Source organism: Protopterus annectens, chromosome 13.part0 (genome assembly GCF_019279795.1).
Source record: "Protopterus annectens isolate FY-2018-M chromosome 13.part0, PAN1.0, whole genome shotgun sequence".
Taxonomy (NCBI): domain Eukaryota; kingdom Metazoa; phylum Chordata; order Ceratodontiformes; family Protopteridae; genus Protopterus; species Protopterus annectens.
The window spans coordinates 846,602,612-846,625,579 of NC_056747.1; the positions used below are offsets into that span (position 1 = coordinate 846,602,612).

Genomic DNA, 22,968 nt, shown 5'->3' on the forward strand with positions numbered 1-22,968 from the left:
CAGGAAAGATAAATACTCTGGCAGACGAACTAAGCAGAAACCTCATGGATCCCCACGAGTGGAAATTGGATCCACAAGTCTTCAGCATGGTAACAAGGAAATGGGGATGCTCGGACATAGATCTATTTGCCTCACCTCACAACTGCCAACTAAAGAGATTCTGCGCAAGGACTTTTCACAGACAAGCATGGAAAGTGGATGCCCTATCTTTCAGCTGGAAAAACTTAACGGTATATGCCTTTCCTCCTCTGCCTCTCCTCCCCAAGGTACTCCTAAAGGTCAGACAGGAGAAGCCAAAAATTATACTGATTGCCCCAGACTGGCCACGCCAGTACTGGTATCCAATCCTAAGGAACTTGTCTCAATGCCCAGCCTGGACTTTACCTCAAGTGCCTCATCTACTGTCCCAGCAGAACAATCAGATCCTGCACAGCCAACTCAAGACCCTAAATCTGGCAGCATGACGGATAATGTAGTCATACAAAACACACCTCTCACTAAAGCGGTGATGGATGTCATTTTGGAAGCCAGGAGGCCTAGTACTAGAAAATCCTATGCTGGAAAATGGAAGAGATTCTGTGCTTGGAACCAGGCACAAGGAATTGACACAGCTGTTCCAAATATTCCTCAGATTTTGCAATACTTGACCGATGCTGGACAAAGGCCTATCCTTTTCATCTATAAAAATTCATGCCTCTGCCATTTCGGCTCATTACAATACAGAGCCACCAATCTTTTCTCATCCTTTATTAAGGCAGTACCTCAGAGGTGCCAAAAATTTAAGGCCTCCAAGGAGATCACCAATACCTGCATGGGACCTCAATTATATCTTGGAAAAACTCACCCTGCCTCCTTTTGAGCCAGCCGCTACAGCTGATATAAAGTTTTTATCTTGGAAAACAGCTCTGCTCCTTGCAAGAACTTCTGCAAGACGAGTCTCCGCTACAGGCACTCATGGCTGTGGAACCTTTTATCATTTTTCATCCAGACAGGGTTTCTCTGAGGACAAACCCGACATTTATGCCTAAGGTAGTGGCCCTTAACCAAACTATTCACCTTGCCTACCTTTTATCCAACCCACAGAATAAGGGGGAGAGAATTCTGCATTCTTTGGACATACACAGACAGCTACGCTTCTATTTGAACAGAACCAAAGCTTTCAGAAAGACAGAGCAACTACTAGTGGCATATGCTGCAGGATCCCAAGGAAAGGCTATCTCAAAGCAGACTATTTCAAAGTGGATAGGCTACTGCATTCATTTCTGCTATTCACAACATGGCAAGCCAGTACCTAAGGGCATTAGGCCACATTCAGCCAGAGCGGCAGCCACTTCAGCAGCCTTCCTCAGGGGAGTACCAACCAAAGACATTTTAGAGGCTGCTACTTGGAGTTCAGTGCACACCTTCACAAAGCACTATCATTTACCACTCTACTCTAAATCCATGGCAAGCTTTGCCATTGCAGTTCTGCAGGGCCTTATAGCCGCTCCTAATGCTATTTAGCTCCAGCCTCCCAACCTTAGCTTTGAGATTCAACCCAATGGTAATGACTGCAACAGTGAAACACAAAGAACATAGTACAGTTGTGTACACTTAGCATAAATGTAGATGTTCGAGTGTATTCACTGTTGCAGTCCAGGTTATCCACCCGCCATCCCCCATTTCTTTGCTGGATCTTATCTGTACTTCTCTATTCTATACAACGTATGTGGTGTATTTGCTTGTAGATGAAGGCAAAATATATATTTTGGTGCATGCATGTTTTATTGACATATTTTTAGCCTACCCTTTTGGGGCACCTGACATCTGGGGCAAGAAAAACTGAGGAAAATGGCGTCGGCTGCATCTTTTATACCCCTGGCGCACTGACATCAGGGAAGAGGCGACAGCAACCGACGTCGGTCCTAGACTTTGGAATTCAGGCCGACTGAGGGTAGCCTACCAGCAGGATAACCCAATGGTAATGACTGCAACAGTGAATACACACTAACATTTACATTTATGGTAAGTGTACACAACTGTACTTTTTTCTTGTAGATGATAGTAATAGTTTTTCTTGTCTAATGTGGTGGATTTTTTTGTTTCATTTCTTAGCTGTCTGTATCTAAGTTGATCTATGGGGGGTTTTGTGGTCCTTGAAGTGGCCCAAGCCCTATTTCTAAGTAGCATTTTATGTCTGGTTTATTTTGAGAGCCAAGGAGAACTTTTGTTTTGGTCCTAATAGTCTGTGCTGGTGCATGGGCGTCAAGGATGGATAATTGTTTCAGAACTGACCAGTTGCAAGATTTGAGTTTTTTGGAAATTTGTGCACTTGAATTTCTTGTTCCTTATTGTTTTAAAATGTACTTGTTGTGTATATCAGCTTTTTTGCCTGATTAAATAGGTGAGGAGGTGATCACTTACATCATCAGGCAGGGTCCCACTCTTGTATTTGAGGGGATGGGTGTTAAGAATCCAATCCAGAATACTTGCTTTATTGTTGGGTTTACTGATCCTAGTGGGGGAGGATATAACCTTTGAAAATCCATAAAGGTTTGTGGTGAGCGGGGGGTTCTGAGAAGCACATGTTCCAGTCTATTTTGAAGTCCCCAAGTACAATGGTTTTTTGGGAGTAATTGCTGGGTAACCAATGTAGGATATCTTCAAGGGTATTTATGTTATTGTCTGAGGGAATATACACACAGACTAGATTTATACATTTGTTCTGATTAATGTGGAGCTTAGTGTAAGAATGTCAGCATTGCCAAACAGGGATGTTTGCAAGGCATTATTGGACACTTCAAGCATGGATTTGTACAGAACAGCTACCCTACCTCCCTTTCTATTGGTTTGATCAAGCCTTGGGATGTTATAGCTTGGTGGTATAACTTCTTTATCTGAAGTAGAAGGTTTTAGCCAGGTTTCAGTAAGACATAGTATGTCTGGGGAAAGAGCATCTAAGAGGGCATGTAGGTGTTGAATCCTTATTGTGTACACTTCTGATATTTAGATGACTGATTAATAGTGAGTTTGGGATTTTGTCTAAGATTTGTGTAGTAGTGGGACAGTTAGTAAAGGACCTAAAGCCAGTGGATGAGGATGGGCCAAGATTTGGGTGGGATAATCTCCATCCATTGTCAAGATGAATTGTAATCTGATAGTGAACTTCCAGATTTTAATTAATAGACTTTGGTATCTTTTGGTTTTAGGGTTGGCATATCTTGTTCTAATGGGGTGCTGATACCTAGTAAGTAAGGAGTTAGATGGGAGGGGATGTATTAAGTGTTCAAGCTTGTGTAGAGCTATAAAAGTGGAGGTTTGGCCTTTTGGGTAGTGGAAATCTGGGTATATATTATATTCATAGGCAGTAAGAAGATGTGTGACAAGCAGAAAGGATAGCAGAGAGTACAGAGGTAGTAGCTTTCTTGAGTAGCTTTCAGCTGTGCAGTGAGCCACCCAGCAGAGGATTTTCTCTCAGCTGTCAACATCAGACCCTATAGATCCCCTCTTTTTATAGACCTCCTACTGTACACCCCATAGGTTAATCACCCTAAAATAGCTCCCTGCCTGATACCCCCATCTTTTTCTCCTTATCTGCTGAGATACCAGGTTCAAACCTTGCATTATGGACTGTCAGTTTCCCTCCGTTTCTCCTGCCTGCCTGGCGGACATGAGTTTTTTGAGGCTGTGTAGCAACTGCCTCATGTACACTGACAACCCCTTACTCTTAAATCACTTAAGTAAAATTTGCAAGAGATGCTACTACACTAACAGTATGGAATCAATGTTGTCGCACCAGAACAGCAGAGCAACACTAAACAGGTTGCCAGCTCACATGCCACATCTCCTATTAGTAATATGCACCCAACATACAACTCTTCATATGCAGAGGTACTCTCCAGAAACCTACCTAAACACCAGAGACCTCCAAAATACAAACATGCTACACCTAACACAACACCCAAAGCACCCAATATGCACAAAAACAGTACCTGCGTCTCACCAAATAAGCCATTAAGTCAATGCACAACTATTCCAAATGTATTAGTTATAGGTGCTCTGTAGCAAGACATAGGATTCCCCACATACCAGGTTGAACAAGAAGGTTATGGTCAGCTGCCTGTCTAGTGCAAGGATTCATCAGATCATACATGCACTGAAGTCTCTCAACAAGTACTGTTATGACTCTGTCATAGTTCATGTTGGTGTGAGCGACTTGAGACATACCTCTCTGGACTATATGGAGAGAGACACGTCCCAGGCAGGTATGTTCCTAGTTTTGAGCAGCATTTTGCCCTCACCTAGGATACCACAATGTAAACAGAAAATGACTGACTTCATTAATTGGCTTAGTTTCTGTTGTCATTCTAAAGGGATCCAGTTCCTGTCGGCCTGTGATGACATCATGCTACTTTGTCAGAAATGGTCTTCACCTGGCACCTCTAGACTTTCAGTTGCTGGCTAAGGCATTTGCCTCCCACATAATGCCTTTTTTAGTCAAGGTCACAACAACAAAATTCCCGATGTGAAAATATCATGCTGTTAAATGGTAGGAGTTTAAATTAGAAACTGCACTCTCTGGAAGCACTCCTCTCCCTGGAAGATGTTGACGTCTTTGTGGTCACAGGCACCTGGCTCAAGGCTGCAGAAAGTACCCAGGCCTTGCAAGGCTACAATGCTTTCCACACTTTCATACCGCAAATTGAAGGTGTGAGAACCAAAGGAGGTGGAGTTATCTGTCTTTAGTAAAGATAATTACACCTCTAGACTGGTTAGAGAAGAAAACTCTGTAGAGCTACTCCAAGTCCAAATTACCATCAGTAAGAACCCTCTTCAGGTCATCAGTTACAGGTCCCTTTCCATGAACCAAGATGCGCACACAGCTTATTTAGACCTGCTTGGAACAATTAAGGTACAACCTAACAGCTTAGTCATGGGGGACTTCAACTATCTTTTCATTAATTGGAAAACTTATATGAGCCCTAACTCACTCGCACAAAAGTTCCTGGACTTTAACTCAAATGCCCAGGAACAAATAGTGCACCACCCCACAAGGGGCTCCAATATTTAAGACCTGGTCCTCACCAATATGAGTGACCAATGAATGCCTCAAGTGTAGGGCTTGCACTGGTTAAATCTGACCATACTTCAGTAATTTTTGAAGTAGCAATAACACCAGAACTCCCCAAAGTAGAAGTCAGGCTAAAAAAACTTCACCAAAACTAACCATGCCCTCCTAAGGGGAGGTATAATCGACTTCCAAGTTCCAGTTTCCACAGATGACATTGAAGGCTGTACTAAGGTATACACTGATGTCCTGTATAAACATCTACACAAATGTATAGACATAGCCATGCCAGATAGGATTAAAGCAAGATCCTCAAGAAAAACAAACCATCCTGGTGGATGTCTAGCATTAGTAAATTATACAATAAGCGAAAGAAGATGCTGTCTAAAAATACAGAAGTGAGATCCCAGAACTGGAAGAGCACCCTCAGCCTAAACAAGTAAGACAACTCGTAAAATCTTCAGAGAGCAGCTATAAGAAAAATTTAGCAACCATAGCCAAAGATAACCATAAGGCTTTCTTCAGCTACGTCCACAACCTAAAAGGTAGGGACTAAGATGTGTGCTGAACTAATTGTGGAAGGCATCACACACACACACACACTGACCCTGCAGAAATTGCAAACCTGCTAGCAGACAAGTTTAGTGAAAGTTTCTCCCCCAAGCATACCACAACCATGTTTTCATCATCTACTCCTCCCTGCATCTCCAAAGAGAAAGTCATCAATTTTCTCCAAAGCGAAGAACACAGCCTCCATGGGACCAGATGGCATTCTGGGCTGTGTTCTTAATGCTCTAAAACAAGAGCTAACTACTCTAGTAGGCACTGTATTCAACCACATCCTGAGTACTGTCTTTGTCCCCACTGAACGGAAAACAGTAACTGTTATCCCCCTCCACAAGGATGGCTCGGCAACTGGGTAACTATAGACCCACAAGTTTAACCAGCCTCATGTGCAAGGTAGTGGAACAAGTCATCATGGACCTTATAAATAAGGATAATAGGTGGCCTCCAAACCCTGGATTCATCCTAGTTTGGTTTTGTCAAGGGCAGGTCATGCCTGCTAAACCTGGTGGACTTCTATGAGAACATGACCAGAGCCACAGATGAGTGCAGAACCATGCACCCAGCATACCTTAACTTGGCCAAGGCCTTCAACACTATCCCACATTCGGGCATCACTGACAAACTAACCTAGTTGAATATCAACCCCTATATTGTCAGGTGGGTTGCAAAATGGGAGACTTTACCTCTACTAAAAGACATATCACCAGTGGGATCCCACAAAGGTCAGTGCTGGGTCCCGTCTTGTTTTGCATATACTTCTCAGAAGTCCAGGCCAAAATGGAGTGGCTGTGGCTAACCAAGTTTTCAGTTGACTGCAAATTAGGTGCCATCATAACTAAATGCATAATCATTTCCTTTGGTAAAAAGTGTCCCTGCTAATTATTAAAAAAAAAAAAAAAATACCCTAAATACCAATTAAGCAGTGAGAGACCTGGGAACACAAGTGGAGTGTGACCTCAACCTTGACCACCATGTGTCTACTGTGGTGAGGCATTCTACGTTGCTAACCTGATTAACAAAGGCATCACCTGAAGAGCAAAAGAGCAAAAGAAGTTATAACTCCTCTGTACTCATCCCCCTCATCAGGCCCATTACTGACTATAATGCTCCCTTTGGTATGTACCATACCAGACACCTACAGCAACTTGAGACACCTCAGGGATTTCCAACTAAGAAAATTCAGGGTCTCCAGCGCATCTCTTATACGGACAGACTGAAGTCGCTGTCACTGTACTCAGTAGTATAGACTACTTAGAGACGACTTATGTCTGGTTTACAGGCCTATCTGTGACCCATACTTAATGGAAATGCTGCACATCCGTAAGTTAAATGGGACTAGAGTTGCATGTTTCAGGGACCTCTGTCTAGCCTGCAACATAAACAGGACCTGCTGGAGAGACAGATCTCTCAGAGGTTACCACTCCTCCGGAATAGGCTTCCAATCCCTGTTTTAAGCACAACCTGGATGACTGGATGAGAAACCATAAATTTCTGCTGGGAATTGCCCTGGCTTCTGTCTTGGATATGGGTAGAAAAACTTTGGGCATAGACAATATCTCTCATCTAGTATTATATTGGGATTTAACGGCTAGGCTTGTTAAGACCCTCGGGTCAATAGCCTAGTAACATCCTATGAATCTAAGTACTGTTTTGCTTTTAAAATTTGAAATTATAATAAAACAAGTTGAAATTAAATTAAATATAGAAACGGCTTCCTTTTTGTCAAGTCTTTCAGATCTGTGGACTTCATTTGAATGCAAAAGTTAAAAGTAATGTGTTTTTATTTAATTGTATGTAAAACTGAATAAAAAATTATAACCGGTATATTGTCAGTAAACAGTGAAATGATTACCCAACCACAGAATGACAACCGCACATGCAGAGAAAATGTGTGCAACCTTCGCATATGTCAGAGTGCTGTAGAAACAAAACTGGAGATATATTTTATCAGAGTGCAGGTAGTGATAGCTGCTGCTACAAGAAAAACTAAAACCTCTGATTTCATGGGGCCAGGCAACATTCAGTTAGGGAAAACCTAACTAAGCACAAAACAGACATGCTAAACAAAATTTTAACACACGCAGGTATACTTGTGATGGCAAGCTGTATTATCAGATTACAAGGTGGGGGGGGGCTAAGCAGTTTTTAGACCCACCAGTCTGACCATACTCTTTGAAATTATATTGTGGGGCATATTCAAAATGCGTGAGGAATTCTCCTGTTAGATACGAAATAGTATTGGTTTTCAGCTTGAGAATCTTGCCTTTCGAGTTTTTTTAAGAATTAAAAGCAGCACTTTTGGAAAGGATCGACAGCTAGAGCATTCATTATTATTCCATATAATGGATTAATTTCAAAAAGTATAGTCAGTTTTTTTTTTTTTTTTTACCTTTTATTTGATCTCTTCCCACACATAATTAGCTGCCATAACTGTCCTTTTTAATGAGTATTGCTGAGCCAGCCCATGTGTGGCTGTATAGTTTACAGCTGTTGCATGTTTTACCTTAATTCATTTTGTATGGGGAAAGACCCGAAACTGTAAATGTTCTCCAGTACCAAAATGTCCTTTTCTGGATTTATTAACAATAAAAACATCATCTGCAAATAAGGCTAACGTTTCTTGAATACCATACCTGTTATATGTTTGAACCTGCACGCTCATTATTTTCTTTGCCAATGGCTTTAAATGTAAAGCAAATATTAAAGGGGGGAGAGGACATGCCTGCCTTGTTCCTCTGTTCAAACACAGTTTGCCTGAGAGGAATCCGCGCACCTTATTTTCTTACCTGTAACCCTTCGCATATCCTCCTAATTAGGATTGCAGGTTGGCATAATAGTTAGGGTGCTTACCTCACAGGTAAAAGGTACAAGGTTTGATTCCCATCTTTTGTCACCGATAAGTTACTGGCCATGCTTGTAGTAGCCTGCAAACTGATTGCCTAGTATTAACTTATGAACTATAGTCTTTCAGGGAATGCAAATACTTCCATTGCCTTTCACCAGTGTTTCTTCACCAAAATCAGAAAAGCATGCTCTGCAGGTGTTTTCAGTCTAATGTCTTTATCACACCAGGGAGACTGATAAAACTAGTACATTTATTCAGTGTTGTGTTTTGTAGCCTTCAAACAAGTCATTTTAAAGGTACATTGATTACTCCATAGAGAAATTACTTAGGTTTGGGAAACTTTATCTACTCATTCTTAAGGAATTTTCATTACACTTGGCTCTTTTGGGTCACATAAAGGTGACCTTTGCCTGGTCTATGAGGCAGTGCATGATTATTTGTGTTTTGAAAGTTTATGCGTGGAACACACCACTAGGAAACATAATTTAAAAATTAAATAACAGAAAAAGCTGCACCTGTTGCGAAATGATTTATAAGGTTATGGAATAAGCTTTTGTTTAGAATCAGAAGTCACTAATTAGCTTTCTTCAAAAGTAATTTTGATACATCTAGTAGAAAATATCACCGGAGCATTATGACATTCAGACTTACTGAAGTACTTAAAAGCTTGGCATTGAAACTTTTGAACCTATCTAAGCATAGTTGGGAGTTGGAAGAGTTTCACTTCCAATGTAAGTACATTTCTTTCAGCAATGAGCTGCTGAAAGCTCCAAAGAAGAATTTATTAGTATCAGTATTTATTACTCATAGCTCCACATCATAAGGGCTTTGTAGTCCATAGAATAGCTATATTTGATGTTCTTCATGTTTCACTGTTGCAGTCATCACATTTGGGTTATCCCTGCCAGGGTAGCCCTCGGCCGGCCCGAATACCAGAGGCCTTAGTATTTCTGCATCGGTTGCTGTCGCTTCAGGACTGGCGTCAGGTAGTCAGCAGTATAAAGTAAGGCAGTCAACGCCATTACATCAGTCTTTCTTGCCGAGGAGCCTGAAGCAGAAGCAGTTGGCATGAGTGCCAGTCGGCCACTACCCGACTTTCATCTTCCGAATTGAAGCTGAAGTCTTCTAAAGCTAAGTACCCCATTGGGGATCATTTTGTCTTGCTCTAACCGATGTCAGAAAAAGTTAACAATTGTCTCACCTGTGGAAAGTGAATACTGCACAGAGACTTTCATTCTTATTGTGTCACTTGCTTAGGCCCAGACCATGATGTCTCTCGCTGTCACTTTTGTGCTTTGTTCAACACCAGAACTATACGTCGTCGGGCCATTATTGTATCTAGATATTTTCACTTTGTCCTCGAATTTTGATATGGCTTTGGTAAGCTATCCGCAGCAGATCTTCTGAAACAGCGTAAGGATAAAGACAGAGACAGACCGCACAGGTCCAAACCTACCGACGATGCTTCCCTTAAGCTAGTCGTCAATTCTCCGGTCCTCAGTGAGGAGCTTTCGCAGCCCCTGATGCCCATTTCTGTGGATTCGCAGGCCACTACCGATACCCTTTGAGTCCGGTATGCTGTAAAACTCTTCTTCGACTAAGGATCCTGTGGTTGTCTCTACCTTGGATGGGTCTGGAGCCGCTGAGCAGGGCACCGGCTTCTGAGGAAGTACTTTGCAGTACTAATTCTCGACACAAACCGACTTCTTTCGCATCTACCATTCTTTCGAAAACTACAGAGTTTCTAAGGCCCAGGGTACATAGGTTCATAGGTTCATACTAGGCTATCTGCCCTGAGGCAATTATAAGCCTAGCCCGATTCTGTATGGCTTACGCCACCCCTTGATTTGAGTATACTGTGCCCTTTAAGGTTTAGTTTACTGTGCCTCTGTCTAATAGTGACACGGGAGTAATCCCTGGGACAAACCTACGATCCCCCATCCACCTATCGAGATTCTTCTTGAAGAGATTCAGTGAGGTGCTCTGCCTCACATGAACTAGAATTCTATTCCAGAGTGAAGGGAGCCTCTGGGTTATGAACCTATTCCTCCAGCAAGTTCTATTTATTTCTGTGCTGAGGTTCAAGTCCCTCGAGCGTGTGGCTCTAAGGGATTTAGATTTACTGAGGTGGAGCATGTCCATTAATTCTGGATTTGACATACCTTTGTATGTCAGGCATAGATCACCTCGAAGTAGGCGGTATGCAACTGAGTAGAGCTGGAGTTTTTTTTTAACCGAGCAGCATATGGCATCTGTTTGAGACCCTTGATCCACAAACCACACCCAAGAAACCGATGACCCAATCTCAGACACCTGCTTCCTTGTCTCTGTCTCAAATGCTTAAAATGGCAGAAGACCTTATAATGCTGATCAGGGGAAGCCAAGCTACCCCTTCCAAAAGAAAGAGATCTGTCCCCAGTAGTTTTATCTGAACAGGAGTCTGATGACTCTGATGCATCTGAATATGAAGACATGCAACTTTGCTCTGCTTATGACGATTCTGATGCATAGGAATCCATTCCTTCAGCCTCTCCACCCGAGGACTTTTCCTTTGGGGAAACCCTTCATACTTTAAGGGAGCATTTTCAATGGGAATGTCAGAACTCCCCTCGGTCTAAAGAGAGACTCAGAGAATTCTTAGATCTTCCACAGCACAGATCCCTGGCCATTCCTCCTGTCCTGGATGTTGTGGATGATGACTTCTTGGAATCTAGTTTGACTCCTGACACCCTCCCTCCAGCTTCCAGAAAACCCGACAGAGATTAGAGTCCCTGACTCTCACAAATTTATTTTCAAAAATCCTACTGTTGACCCTGAGGTTATTTCTCAAGGGCCTAAAGGAATTAAAGCAACTTCAGCTAAGATTCCCGAGCACTAGACAAATGGAGTAAAAAAGTATACACATATGCTACTCTTGCTGTCAGAGCACTAAATTGCCAATTCCATTTGCTAAAATTTCAGCAACATACCATGGAACTCCTCAAACAAAAATATCATCCTTTCCTGCTTGTGCAGAAAACAGATTTAATGCATTCTGCAAGGCAAGTAACTAAGCAACTTACACTGTGGTTTTGATGCCCTAGAAGTTTCTTGCAGGGCAGCAGTCACCAGTTTTGTCCTTAGAAGGCATGCTTGGCTTAAGGAACAGCCCTTGCCAGACAATGTCAAATCTAAATTCTTGGATGCACCCTTGCACAAAGACAATTTATTTGGCACCAAAGCAGAGGAGGTCTTAAAGATGGAAGAAAAAGCTAAATCTATGCATACAGTTAAGGATTTTCTACAGGTCCAGCCACCCAGGTTCAGCAGGCATTGCCCCTCTAAGCACTGGTCCGTTCTTGCCCCCTCCAGGTCAGGTCAGCAGAGACCCCAGACAGCAGCCACAGGGAATGCAGAGACCAAAGCAATTGAGGTCCTCCACTTCCAAACCAGGGAGTGCAAAGCCACTCCCTCATGGTAAGAACTCTCAATGACTTTCCACTTCACCCCCTCCCTCTACCCACCTGCACTTGCCCCTAGGAGGAAAACTCTCCTTCCACACAAGCACCTGGGCCATCATTACCAACGACCGCTGGGTCATCAACATAGTGCCCCAGGGATACAAATTTTTTTTCCACACACCCCCAACCCTAAAAGGGTTCCCAGATCTTCCTCAAAACCAGTGGGCAGAGGCAAAAAAAAGCAAGTCCTTTACCTGCTGTTTCAGAGCGCAATAGAGCACATTCCTGCAGAACAGATAGGCCAAGGGTTCTACTCCAGACTTTTCCTGGTACCCAGAAAAGAGGGCACCTGGCACCCCATCCTCTATCTATCCATTCTAAACACCTTCTTGGTGACACCAAAATTCAAAATGCTCACCCTCCAGTAACTACTACCTATGCTGTCCAAGAATGCATGGCTAGCCACCCTAGACCTAAGAGGCCTACCTCCACATCCCAGTCAGGGAATCATGCAGGAAATATCTACGTTTCAGGGCAGGATCTCTGCACTTTCAGTTCTCTGTGCTTCCCTTTGGCTTATCTACTGCTCCCAGAGTTGTCACCAAATGTCTGGCTCCCGCCATTGCTTTTTGCAGACAAAGAAATATACAAATTTACCCATACTTAGATAACTGCCTGATTCAGGCAGACGGGAAAAGCTGCTCAAAAACCTGGCCTTTGTAAAGTCTCTACTGACCTCCCTGGGGTACACTATCAACAAAAAGAAATCCAAACTAGTGCCCACCCAAAGGATTATATTCCTGGGAGCAAGCCTGGACACAGCATCCCAGGTGGCATTTCTTAAACCAGAAAAACAAACTTACCTGACAGCCTACTTCTCTCAACTAGCCACCAGAGCCCAGTTATGCAAGCTCTGGGGTTCATGGCATCTTGCATTGTACTCATTCCATATGTCAGACTGCATATGAGGAAACTTCAGTGGTACCTAAAAAGCCTTTGGTGTCAACACTTAAGACCTGGAAACTCTTATACCAATGATACCTTGCCTATGGACAGATTTTCTTTGGTGGGCAGCAGCATGCTGTCACAACAAAGGACTCCCTTTCTCACCACCCCCACCACCCAGACCCTCACCACAGATGCATCAGACTATGACTGGGGTGCGCACCTGGACAGCAGGTGCATACAAGGCCAATGGAGCCCACAGCAAATACATCTGCACATCAACCAAAATGCGATGTTAGCTGTCCAGCATGCATTGACAGCTTTCAGGCCCTTTCTCTCCCCAGAGGCTCTCCTGATCAAAACAGACAACACCACTATGATGTGGTATATCAACAAGCAGAGATGGACTCACTCCCACCCTCTATGCAGGCTCACCATGACCTTTTAGCACACAGTCTCAGCCATGCAACTACACCTGTTAGCACAATTCCTGCCAGGCTCTCTAAACTGTCTGGCAGACAACTTGAGCATAAATCTTCTGGACCCACACGAGTGGCAGCTAGACCAAAGAACCTTCACCCTAATAACTCAGTAATGGGGCACCCCGAAGGTTGACCTCTTTGCTTCCCACTCCAACCATCAGCTCAGCAGGTTCTGCACCAGGAAGCTTCATTGCAGGAACTGGAAAGTGGATGCCCTATCCTTTCCCTGGGTCTACCTCTCGGTCTATGCATTTCCTCCACTACCTCTCATTACCAGGGTACTGCTCAAAATAAGGGAGGAAAAACCAAGGACAGTCCTGATTGCTCCAGACTGGCCTTGCCAGCACTGGTACCCACTGCTGCGCAGCCTGTCCCCACTGCCACCATGGCATCTCCCTTAGTCCCCAACCCTTGTGACCCAGAGGGAAGGATAATTCATGCATCCCCAATTGCAGACCCTCAGTTTGGCAGCCTGGCTTATTCCCTGACCACTGATCAAGCTGCCAATCTCAGTAAACCGGTTCTAGATGTTATACGTGAGGCTAGACATCCTAGCACTAGAAAGTCCTTTGCTGACGAATGGAAAAGGTTCTGCACCTGGATTCAAGCTAAGGGAGCCGATTCGGCACAGCCCTCCCTACCTCTCATCCTGGATTACCTAGCTGACCTGCTTCACAGTGGTGTCTCCTTTTCCTGTATTAAAATTCATGCCTCTGCTATATCTGCTCATTTCACCACTGAGCACCCTCTTCTCACACCCCCTCATCAAACAGTTTCTAAGAGGGGCTAGCAACTTGAGGCCACCGAGAAGAGCATCTACCCCAGCTTGGGACCTAAAGTTTGTGTTGGAAAAGCTCACCCTGCCCTACTTTGAACCAGCATCTTCACAGAGTTAGTTTCTCTCCTGGAAGACGAGCCTTGCTTTTGGCCATCACTTCAGCCAGAAGAGTATCTGAGCTACAAGCACTCATGGCTGTAGAGCCCTTCATCATCTTCTATGCTGACATGGTGTCTCTCAGGACTAACCCATCCTTCATGCCCAAAGTGGTGCCAAGTGTGGCTCTCAACCAATCCATTCATCTGCCCACCTTTTTCCCAACCCACAAAACAAGGGGGAAAGGATCCTGCCCTCTCTAATGTGCACAGACAGCTCAGATTCTACCTATACAGGACTAAATCATTTAGAAAGACTGATCAATTGTTAGTCAGCTTTGCTGCAGGAGCAGAGGGCAAAGCCATATCCAAACAAACCATTTGCAAATGGATAGCACACTGCATCCATTTCTGTTACAAGCGACATGGGAAACCTCCCCTTAAGGGGGTCAGGACTCGCTCTACCAGAGCAGCCTCCACCTCTGCAGCTTTCCTCAGAGTCCCCACCAGGGACATCCTGGAGACTGCCACATGGACATCTATTCACACCTTCAAGCATCACCACCTGCCTATCTTCTCCAAATCCAGGGCAGACTTTGCCACTGCAGTCTTGCAGGGCATCCTAGCCAGCCCCTAGTCTTTTTGACTGCCTCCACCCTTTTCCTCCGCTTTGGGAATCAACCCAAGTGTGATGACTGCAACAGTGAAACACGAAGAGCATAGTACAGTTGTGTACACTTACCATAAATGTAGATGTTCGAGTGTATTCACTGTTGCAGTCCTAGTTTCCCTCCCTCCTTCCCCCTTTTCTTCTCTTTCTCTCTCCTTACAAGGAACTTTTTGGTATTTACTTTCTACTAGTGGGGTTCTTCCACCATATCCTGGCTCCCATTTGGGGGCTCCTGACAGGGCAAGAAAAACTGATATAATGGCATCGGCTGCCTTACTTTATACTACTGACGACCTGATGTCAGTCCTGAAGCGACAGCAAACGACGCAGAAATATTAAGCCTCTGGTATTCCGGGCCAGCCAGGGGCTTCCCCTGGCAGGGATAACCCAAATGCAATGACTGCAACAGTGAATACACTCTAACTTCTACATTTATGGTAAGTGTACACAACTGTACTTTCTTGTACATGCCTTCTTGGCACAGGTTTTGTCCAAAAGAATGTCCTTGGACCATCCCCCGCATACCTGGTTAGCAAATGCAAAATAAAGGTAAATCCTCTCCCTTGACATCTCTCTCTGAATGTTATGCAGTTCCTGATATGTAGCAAGGTACAACTATTTCTCTTTTTTGTTTCTTGTATCATATGTTTTTGTGTGAAAGAACTTGGGGGAGGGGGCTTCCCCTCTATTTATGGGTGTTTCTTTAATAGTATTAATAAGATGGTTTAAGAGAAGAGGGTGATCTGAGGAACACTGCCAAAGAGTTCTACCTATGAGCACCATTCCCTTTGGGAAGGACAGTTCTACAATGAGCATTCTGCTGACTGAAGTCATCTGAAGCTCTTGAGTAGCAATAGGTGTTGTGTATTCTTATTTGTACCTCAGTGTCTCTCCTGTAATGATGCATTGTGCTCTTGAGTCATTGTTTTAATAACTTCCAGACTCCATTCCTGTTACTTTAATTTGTGGCTTTCCAAAATGATCATTAGGAATAAGTCATTTTTGGATGGTAAGATTTAGTTTAAAGCTTCCAGTTACTGGTATGTCTCAGAATATATTCTTTTCTTAATATTGCAAAACTAAGGTTTTTTTTTTTTTTTTTAACACCTCATGATTTGTATCACTTGTACCTTTTGTCTTCACCCATAGCTTTCCGATCATGGGTAACAAGAAAACATATTCTAAGGATGCATATTGCTGCTGCAGTCCTACAGAAAGCCTGGAAAAAATGGAGAGTAAGTTTATTGAGTTCTGTTGTGCAGCAAAGTTGGATTTGTAGCTGAATAACATAAATCAGAAATTAAAATTGTCTTGGTGTTCCTTCAGATTTCAGTCCTTTAACATATCTTTGTTAGTCTGAAACAAATGTTCTGTCATGTTCTTTCAATGTACAGATTCTCCTGTCATGGATTATTTCTACATTTATGTGCCCATTTCAGTGGTACCTAGAGACTGTTGAATGAGTACACAGACTTCATGTTCTTCAGTACAAAGGGTTTATTTTAGTACCTTTTTTCTTGAATTACAAATGATGACCTACTCCAGTAACCAGGGATGTTAATCATATTGATCAAAATGCTGCAGCTGCCTTAGCTATGCTGGTTATATTCTGCCAAGAAAACAGTTCAGCTTCCAAAGCTTCAGGGCACCTTCCATGCACCCAAACTGTCAGGCAGTTTGAGCGGAGCTGACTAAAAGAAATGTTTGGGCACAAGCCCTTCAGCACTTCACTACCACCAGAGAATGCTCCTCTAAGGCTTTTGAAGATTGACAGTTGGCTTTTGCTGTTCCTTTGGGCAGTTTAGTTCCCTTTAGGGGGGACTTCCATTTAATAATTCCGTTTATTGATACTTTCCTCTTCAAGAAAAGTTATTTTAAAGCTAGGAGTTTGTGTTTCAGTGAACAGTCATGAGACTGTACTGTACTTTTAAATGGGTGTGATCTTTTTCCTGTCATTCTAAAAGTTGTTTAAAAACATTTTTTCTGTGGATAATTTTATGTTACTTTGTGGGGCAAGAAGAGTGTTTACATGCTTTTTACTGTGTGTTTTTGTGAAAAAGGTGACTTTGTTTTTACTGGCATTTGCTGCTTGTTTTCCTCATTGGATCCACAGCTGATCCTTCTTTCAGCCACAAAAAGAAAATGTTAAGCAAGCAGCCGTTACCATCCCAGCAGGCTAACAATTTGCCTCATCCACAGGTAGGTGACTGCTGTGGCCATTAGTTGTACCTCAGACTACCCTTTTAACCCGGATCCCTTAGGTGAAGCACCAGAAGATGAATGGACCTGGGGTTAACTGCATCCTTCCCTGTTTTTTCAGAATGTTGTGCCCATCCCTGGGGAAGCTGCTGCTATTACTAACATTATTGGCACCAGTTTTCCTGTCAGAAAGAAAACTTAAACATGTATTTACTCCTCAAATTTCCTTAGACAGTAGTTGTTCACTGGGTCTGGCACGGGGTTTAGTTCAGGCTATTGATCCTTGTAAAGTAGCTTCTAATATAAGAAAGAGGGATACTTCCTTTCCTGAAGAGATTCAAGGTTCTGAATCTGGATGGGGGGGGGGGGGGGGGTGAAGGGGCAGATGTAGGTTTTCTCCTCAGATTTCCAAGTCAGACTTTGGGAGACCCTAGTTTCTTAGTGTACGTGTGTGGAAGGATCTCTTACTTTGAGACTGTTTCTAGAATGTGCCTCTGTTTTCAATGGGAGAAAGCGGAGGTTTCTTGTTCCCTAAGCAAATACTATGAGCTGTAAAGAAGGAATTTCCAGACCCTGCATCAATTCCTTCAATTTGGTCAGCCTTGAAGGATGTGTGCGCTACTGCCTGCAATTTTCCTGGCTGTCAACAGCTGTCCCTAAAAAAAGCAGATGGGATACATAACGTTCCTTAGTCGTCTTAAGTTTTTTTTTTTCACTCTTGCCAAAACTGTTCCCAACTGTAGCTTCAGTTAATCCTTCTGCTGCTAAACATTTAGTTAATTCCAATCCTATTTCTGATCAGGATGGAAATATTAAGCATGGGGAAAAATGTATGCTTCTGCAACTTTGATTTTCATGATTTTGAACTGTCAGGCTCATATGTTAAGGTTTATACTGATTGTGCAAGTGTGAGGAATGTTTTGTCTGCAGTTTCTTATTGACTAAAATCTGCTTTAAATGTATTTTCTTCTGTTCAAGTCAGGTTGTGTGTGTGTGTGTGTGTGTGTGTGTGTGTGTGTGTGTGTGTGTGTGTGTGTGTGTGTGTGTGTGTGTGTGTGTGTGTGTGTGACTCAATGGTTATGACCACTGGTACTGTTTTTAGGAAGTTTGTATGGCTGTGTTCTCAACCTCCCAGATGTTAAAAATGAGATTTTAAGTTCTCCTTTAGATAAAGATTTAGTTTTGGCCCTTCTGCTGCAGAGGTCATCAAAAAAGTGTGACAAAATGGCAGCTGGTTCAGGGAATCAATTTTCAGCCCTTCTTTTCCAATTTTTCCAATTGATTCTCCTAATTCCGCATCCAGTTTTGGTAAGAAACGAAAAGTCTCAACAAAATGCAGGTAAAAAAGTTTAAGACGACATTGCAAGATTGGTTCTAAGAGGTATTCTGGAAACTCCAAAAACCAAGGGCAGTTCAGTAAGGCAGAATGGCTATTTAAGATACTTTGTTCTCCTTTTTTCTTCCAGAAGGTCTGATTATCCACTGTTCTGTTTGGCAGCAGATGGTTTCAGACAAATGGGTTCAGAATATCATTCATCAATGTTACAGATGGCAATGGGAGGAAATTCTTCCTTTCCAGGGAGTAATTCTTTAACGTCCAGAAGAGACTCCTGTTTCCACATGTCCATCATATGCTATCCTAGTGAGTGATGGAACCAGTTCCCCCCTTCCCAGGTGAGAAAGGAGCTTTATTCGAGGATGTTTAGTGCCAAAGAAAGAAAATGCTTAGAGACCATTTCTGTATTTTTCTTTACTAAACCATTTTTCGACAGTGCCCAAATTGAAAAAGATATCACTTCACAACCTATTGCCTCCTCTTCCTCATTCATGTTTCCTGTGGATAGTGTACCACACCAAATAGAAACATGCTGTGTTGTGTCTGGCTCTGAGTACCTGCGCAAGTGGTCCTATGGACCTGCAAACGCAGTGAAACAAAGAATAAAAGTAGAATAACAGAGCAAGACAACAGCCAAGCAATGGAAGTTTAAAACCTTCTGTGAAGCAAAAGAAAATGTCCGTAATTGTTTAATAAGCATCTTTATTGGAGTAAAATCATCTGGCAGATAAACGCTGTAGACAGTTATCTGGCAGACGATTTTACTCCAGTAAAGATGCTTATTTAAACCATTACAGACATTTACTTTTATTGCTTCTTAGAAGGTTTTAACTTCCTTTGCTTGGGTTTGTCGACTTGCTCTGTACTACTTTCATTCACATTTCCTGGTACATTAAACTCTCAGTTAACCAGCACCCATTGGGGACTGGTATATGCCGGATAACTGTAGTTTCTGGTTGCTTGAGAGTTACTATTAAAAATAGGCCTGACTAATACTGTACCCTATTGTATTTGTTTGGTTTGACTTGTTTGAAGGTTGGGGGGGAGAGGGAATTTATTCCTATCTTCCTTTTTAAAACTCTCTAAACATAAGGTATGTTTCTGCAGAGGGGGGCCAGAAAGTGCAAAACATTAAAATTGCACTGTATTTCTTCGATTTATGTGTTTTCTGGATGTTGAGAGTTTACTGCACTGGATTTAAAATATGCTTATCATATTCCTATTCATCCAGACTTCAGGTATTTCTTAATGTATTCCAGACACACGCAACCTTATCAGTTCTCTACCTTACCCTTTGGACTACCCACTGCACCAAGAGAGTTCACAAAGTGTATACCTTCAGTTATAGCTCACTGCAGGCTACAGGGTGTCTGCATTTTTCCATATTTAGATGACTTGCTTATCTTTGCAGAGTCTCTTTCAAAGCGTCAAGGATCTATGTCTTGGGTGAGAGATCTTACACAAGCTGGGATTCCAAGAGAACATTTAAAAGTCTTTCTTGACTCCGTCTCACAGAATTGTTTCTGGGATGTCAACTAGACACCACAATTTAAAGAGTGTTTCTTCCACAGGGGAAAAAAATATCTATAGCTAGATCTATTTCTAAGGTTTTTCCTTTTGATCACTGCAAGGGGAATACCTCAGGATTTTGGGTCTGATGACTTCTGTGATTCACATGATACTCATGGCAGGACTCCAAATGAGAACGATACAGTAGTATCCGAAGTCTTTTTGGTCCTATCATAAACACAGCTTGTTTTTTTAGGTCCCAGTGCTGGGATTTGTCAGAAGTTAAATCACTTGCTGGAGACAACAAATGTGATGTCATCTTCATTCTGATTCGCATGTGGGTCACAGATCTGATCCTCTGATCTGACTAGGCCACCTTCTACATACTTCAGCTTCCAGACTTGAGCTTTCCTCTACCCACAATCCTCTGCACTAAGCAAAGCTTCCTCAGATCTTGTTTGCCACCATTTGCGTTGGACGTGCTCTCCAATGCTTGAGCAGCTAGTTAGTTACTATTTCCTCTTCAGACAAGTGTTATTTTTTGTGATGTAGTTGTTTTTCAGTCTTCCTCCCACCCACTAAGTTTTTGCTGGCATTAGGGCAATTCAAGTCCCTTGTTTGTTTTTCTCCTACAGTGGATATAAAAAGTGTACACACCCCTGTTAAAATGCCAGTTTTTTATGATATAAGAGACCACAGTAAATCATTTCAAAACATTTCCCATCTTTAATATGACCTATAACCTGTAAAATTCAATTGAAAACAAATCTGTTAGGGGAAAAATTTTAAAAATAAGTACAATATGGTTGTGCAAGTGTGCACACCCTTAAACTAATAGGTTCATAGGTTTATACTAGGCTATCTGCCCTAAGGCATTTATAAGCCTAGCCCAAATTATTGTGGCTTACGCCACCCCTTATATGAAAAAATACTGTGCCCATTAGTTTGTTGTGCCTCTGTCCAGCAGTGACCCAGAGATGATTCCCGGGGTAAACCTACGATCTCCCATCCACAGGTCTAGATTTCTCTTGAACAGAGTCAGCGAGGTGCTCTGCCTCACATGGACCGGGATTTTATTCCACAGCATAGGGAGTCTCTGAGTGATAAATCTATCCCTCCAGCACGTCCTATTTATATCCGTGCTAAGGTTTAAGTCGCTTGCTCTAGTGGTTTTGGTGGATTTGGATTTTTTGAGGTGGAGCATGTCCATTAATTCCGGGTTGGACATGGCCTTGTATGTCAGGCACATGTCACCTCTGAGCAGACGGTATGCGACTGAATAGAGCTGGAGTTTCTTCAATCTGGCAGCATATGACAGATTTTGGAGTCCCTTTATCCTTTTGGTGAGGAACTTTTGGGGTCTCTCCAATTGCTGCAGATGTCGGGTGAGATGCATCCCGAATGGGGCATTGTACTCGATCATTGGTCTGATAAGTGAAGAGTACAGGGGAACAATGACCTCACTAGATCTGGATGTGAATCCCTTCATGATCAGGTGGGCAATGTAGAAGGTCTTTCTAACCACTTTAGCAATGTGAGTGTCAAAAGAAAGGCCACTGTCAACCTGGGTCCCCAGGTCCCTGATAACCTCTTCTGTGCTTAGTGGATTGCCACCTATATGGTAGCTTGGGGTTACCTTGTTTTTCCCGAAGGGTATGACTATACATTTTTTGGCATTTAACTTCAGGCCATGGCTCTGGCACCAGCTATCTGTTTCCGTGAGTCCCTTCTGAAGGATATCAGTGTCCGATGCACTTTCCACTATGCGCCCAGTTTGCAGTCATCTGCAAACTTTGTCAGCCAAAGTCCTCCCATGTTGGCCTGTACTTCTGAGAAGTAGATGCCAAACAATAGGGGGCCAAGGACCGAGCCCTGTGGGACACCACTTGTGACCGGCTTGGAGTCTGACACAGCGCCAGCAACTCTAACCCTGTGGGTTCTGTCCTTAAGCCAGTTTGCAACCCATCTTGTGACATATGGGTTTACATTTAAGCTGGTAAGTTTTTCTACAATACCCGAGTGGGGTATTGTGTCGAAAGCCTTTGCAAGGTCAAGGTAGGCTGTATGGACTGCCTTTCCCTCATCAATGGCCTTGGTGACTATTTCGAAGAAGTCGACCAAGTTCAAAAGGCATGATCTTCCCTTTTCAAAGCCAAACTGGGTCGGGTCCAATGTCTGCAAGTCCCCTATATCTTTGTTTATGAGCTCCATTATGATCCTCTCCATAGCTTTTACTTTGTTGAAGCACCTTTTAATGTAATTACAGCATTCAGTTATCTTGGGTAGGAGTCTATTAGCATAGCACATCTTGACTTGGCAGTATTTGCCCACTCTTTCTTGCAAAAGCACTCCAAATCTGTTAGATTGTGAGGGCATCTCTTGTGCACAGCCATATTCAAATCACCCCACATCTACTGGATTTAGGTCTGGACTATTCCACAACTTTAATTTTCTTCTGGTGAAGCCATTCTTTTGTTGATTTGGATGTATGCTTGGGGTCATTGTCGTGTTAAGGTGAAATTCTTCTTTATCTTTATCTTTCTAGCAGATGCCCGTAGGTTTTGGGTCAAAAGTGACTGGTATTTGGAACTGTTCATAATTCCCTCCACCTTGACTAAAGCTCCAGTTCCAGCTGAAGAAAAGCAACCCCAAAGCATGATACTGCCACCAGTTTCACCATGGTGATGTAAAAGTGTTTTTGCACCAAACATACCTTTTGGAATTGTGGCCAAAAAGTTCAACCTTGGTCTCATAGACCATAACACATTTTCCCACATGCTTTTGGGAGACTTGATGTATTGTTTTGCAAATTTTAGCCAGGCCTGGATGTTTTTCTGTGTAAGGAAAGGCTTCCATCTTGCAGTCCTACCCCATAGTCCAGACATCTGGAGAATACTGGAGATTGTCACATGTAGTACACAACCAGTACTTGCCAGAAATTCCTGCAGCTCCTTCAGTGTTGCTGTAGGTCTCTTGGCAGCCTCCCTGACCAGTATTCATCTGGTATTTTCATCAATTTTGGAGGGACATCCAGTTCTTTGGAACGTCACTGTTG

The 22,968-nt window shown here is 42.9% G+C and overlaps 1 protein-coding gene across 1 annotated transcript in view; it reads left to right on the top strand.

Moving 5' to 3' along the window:
- The window catches only part of MYO19 (myosin XIX), a 1,187,636-nt gene that overhangs the window by 1,060,392 nt on the left and 104,276 nt on the right, over positions 1–22,968 (top strand). The window contains exon 16 of the mRNA XM_044054569.1: positions 16,019–16,104. Coding sequence (XP_043910504.1) covers positions 16,019–16,104 — 86 coding nt within the window. The remainder of the gene's footprint in view (positions 1–16,018; positions 16,105–22,968) is intronic.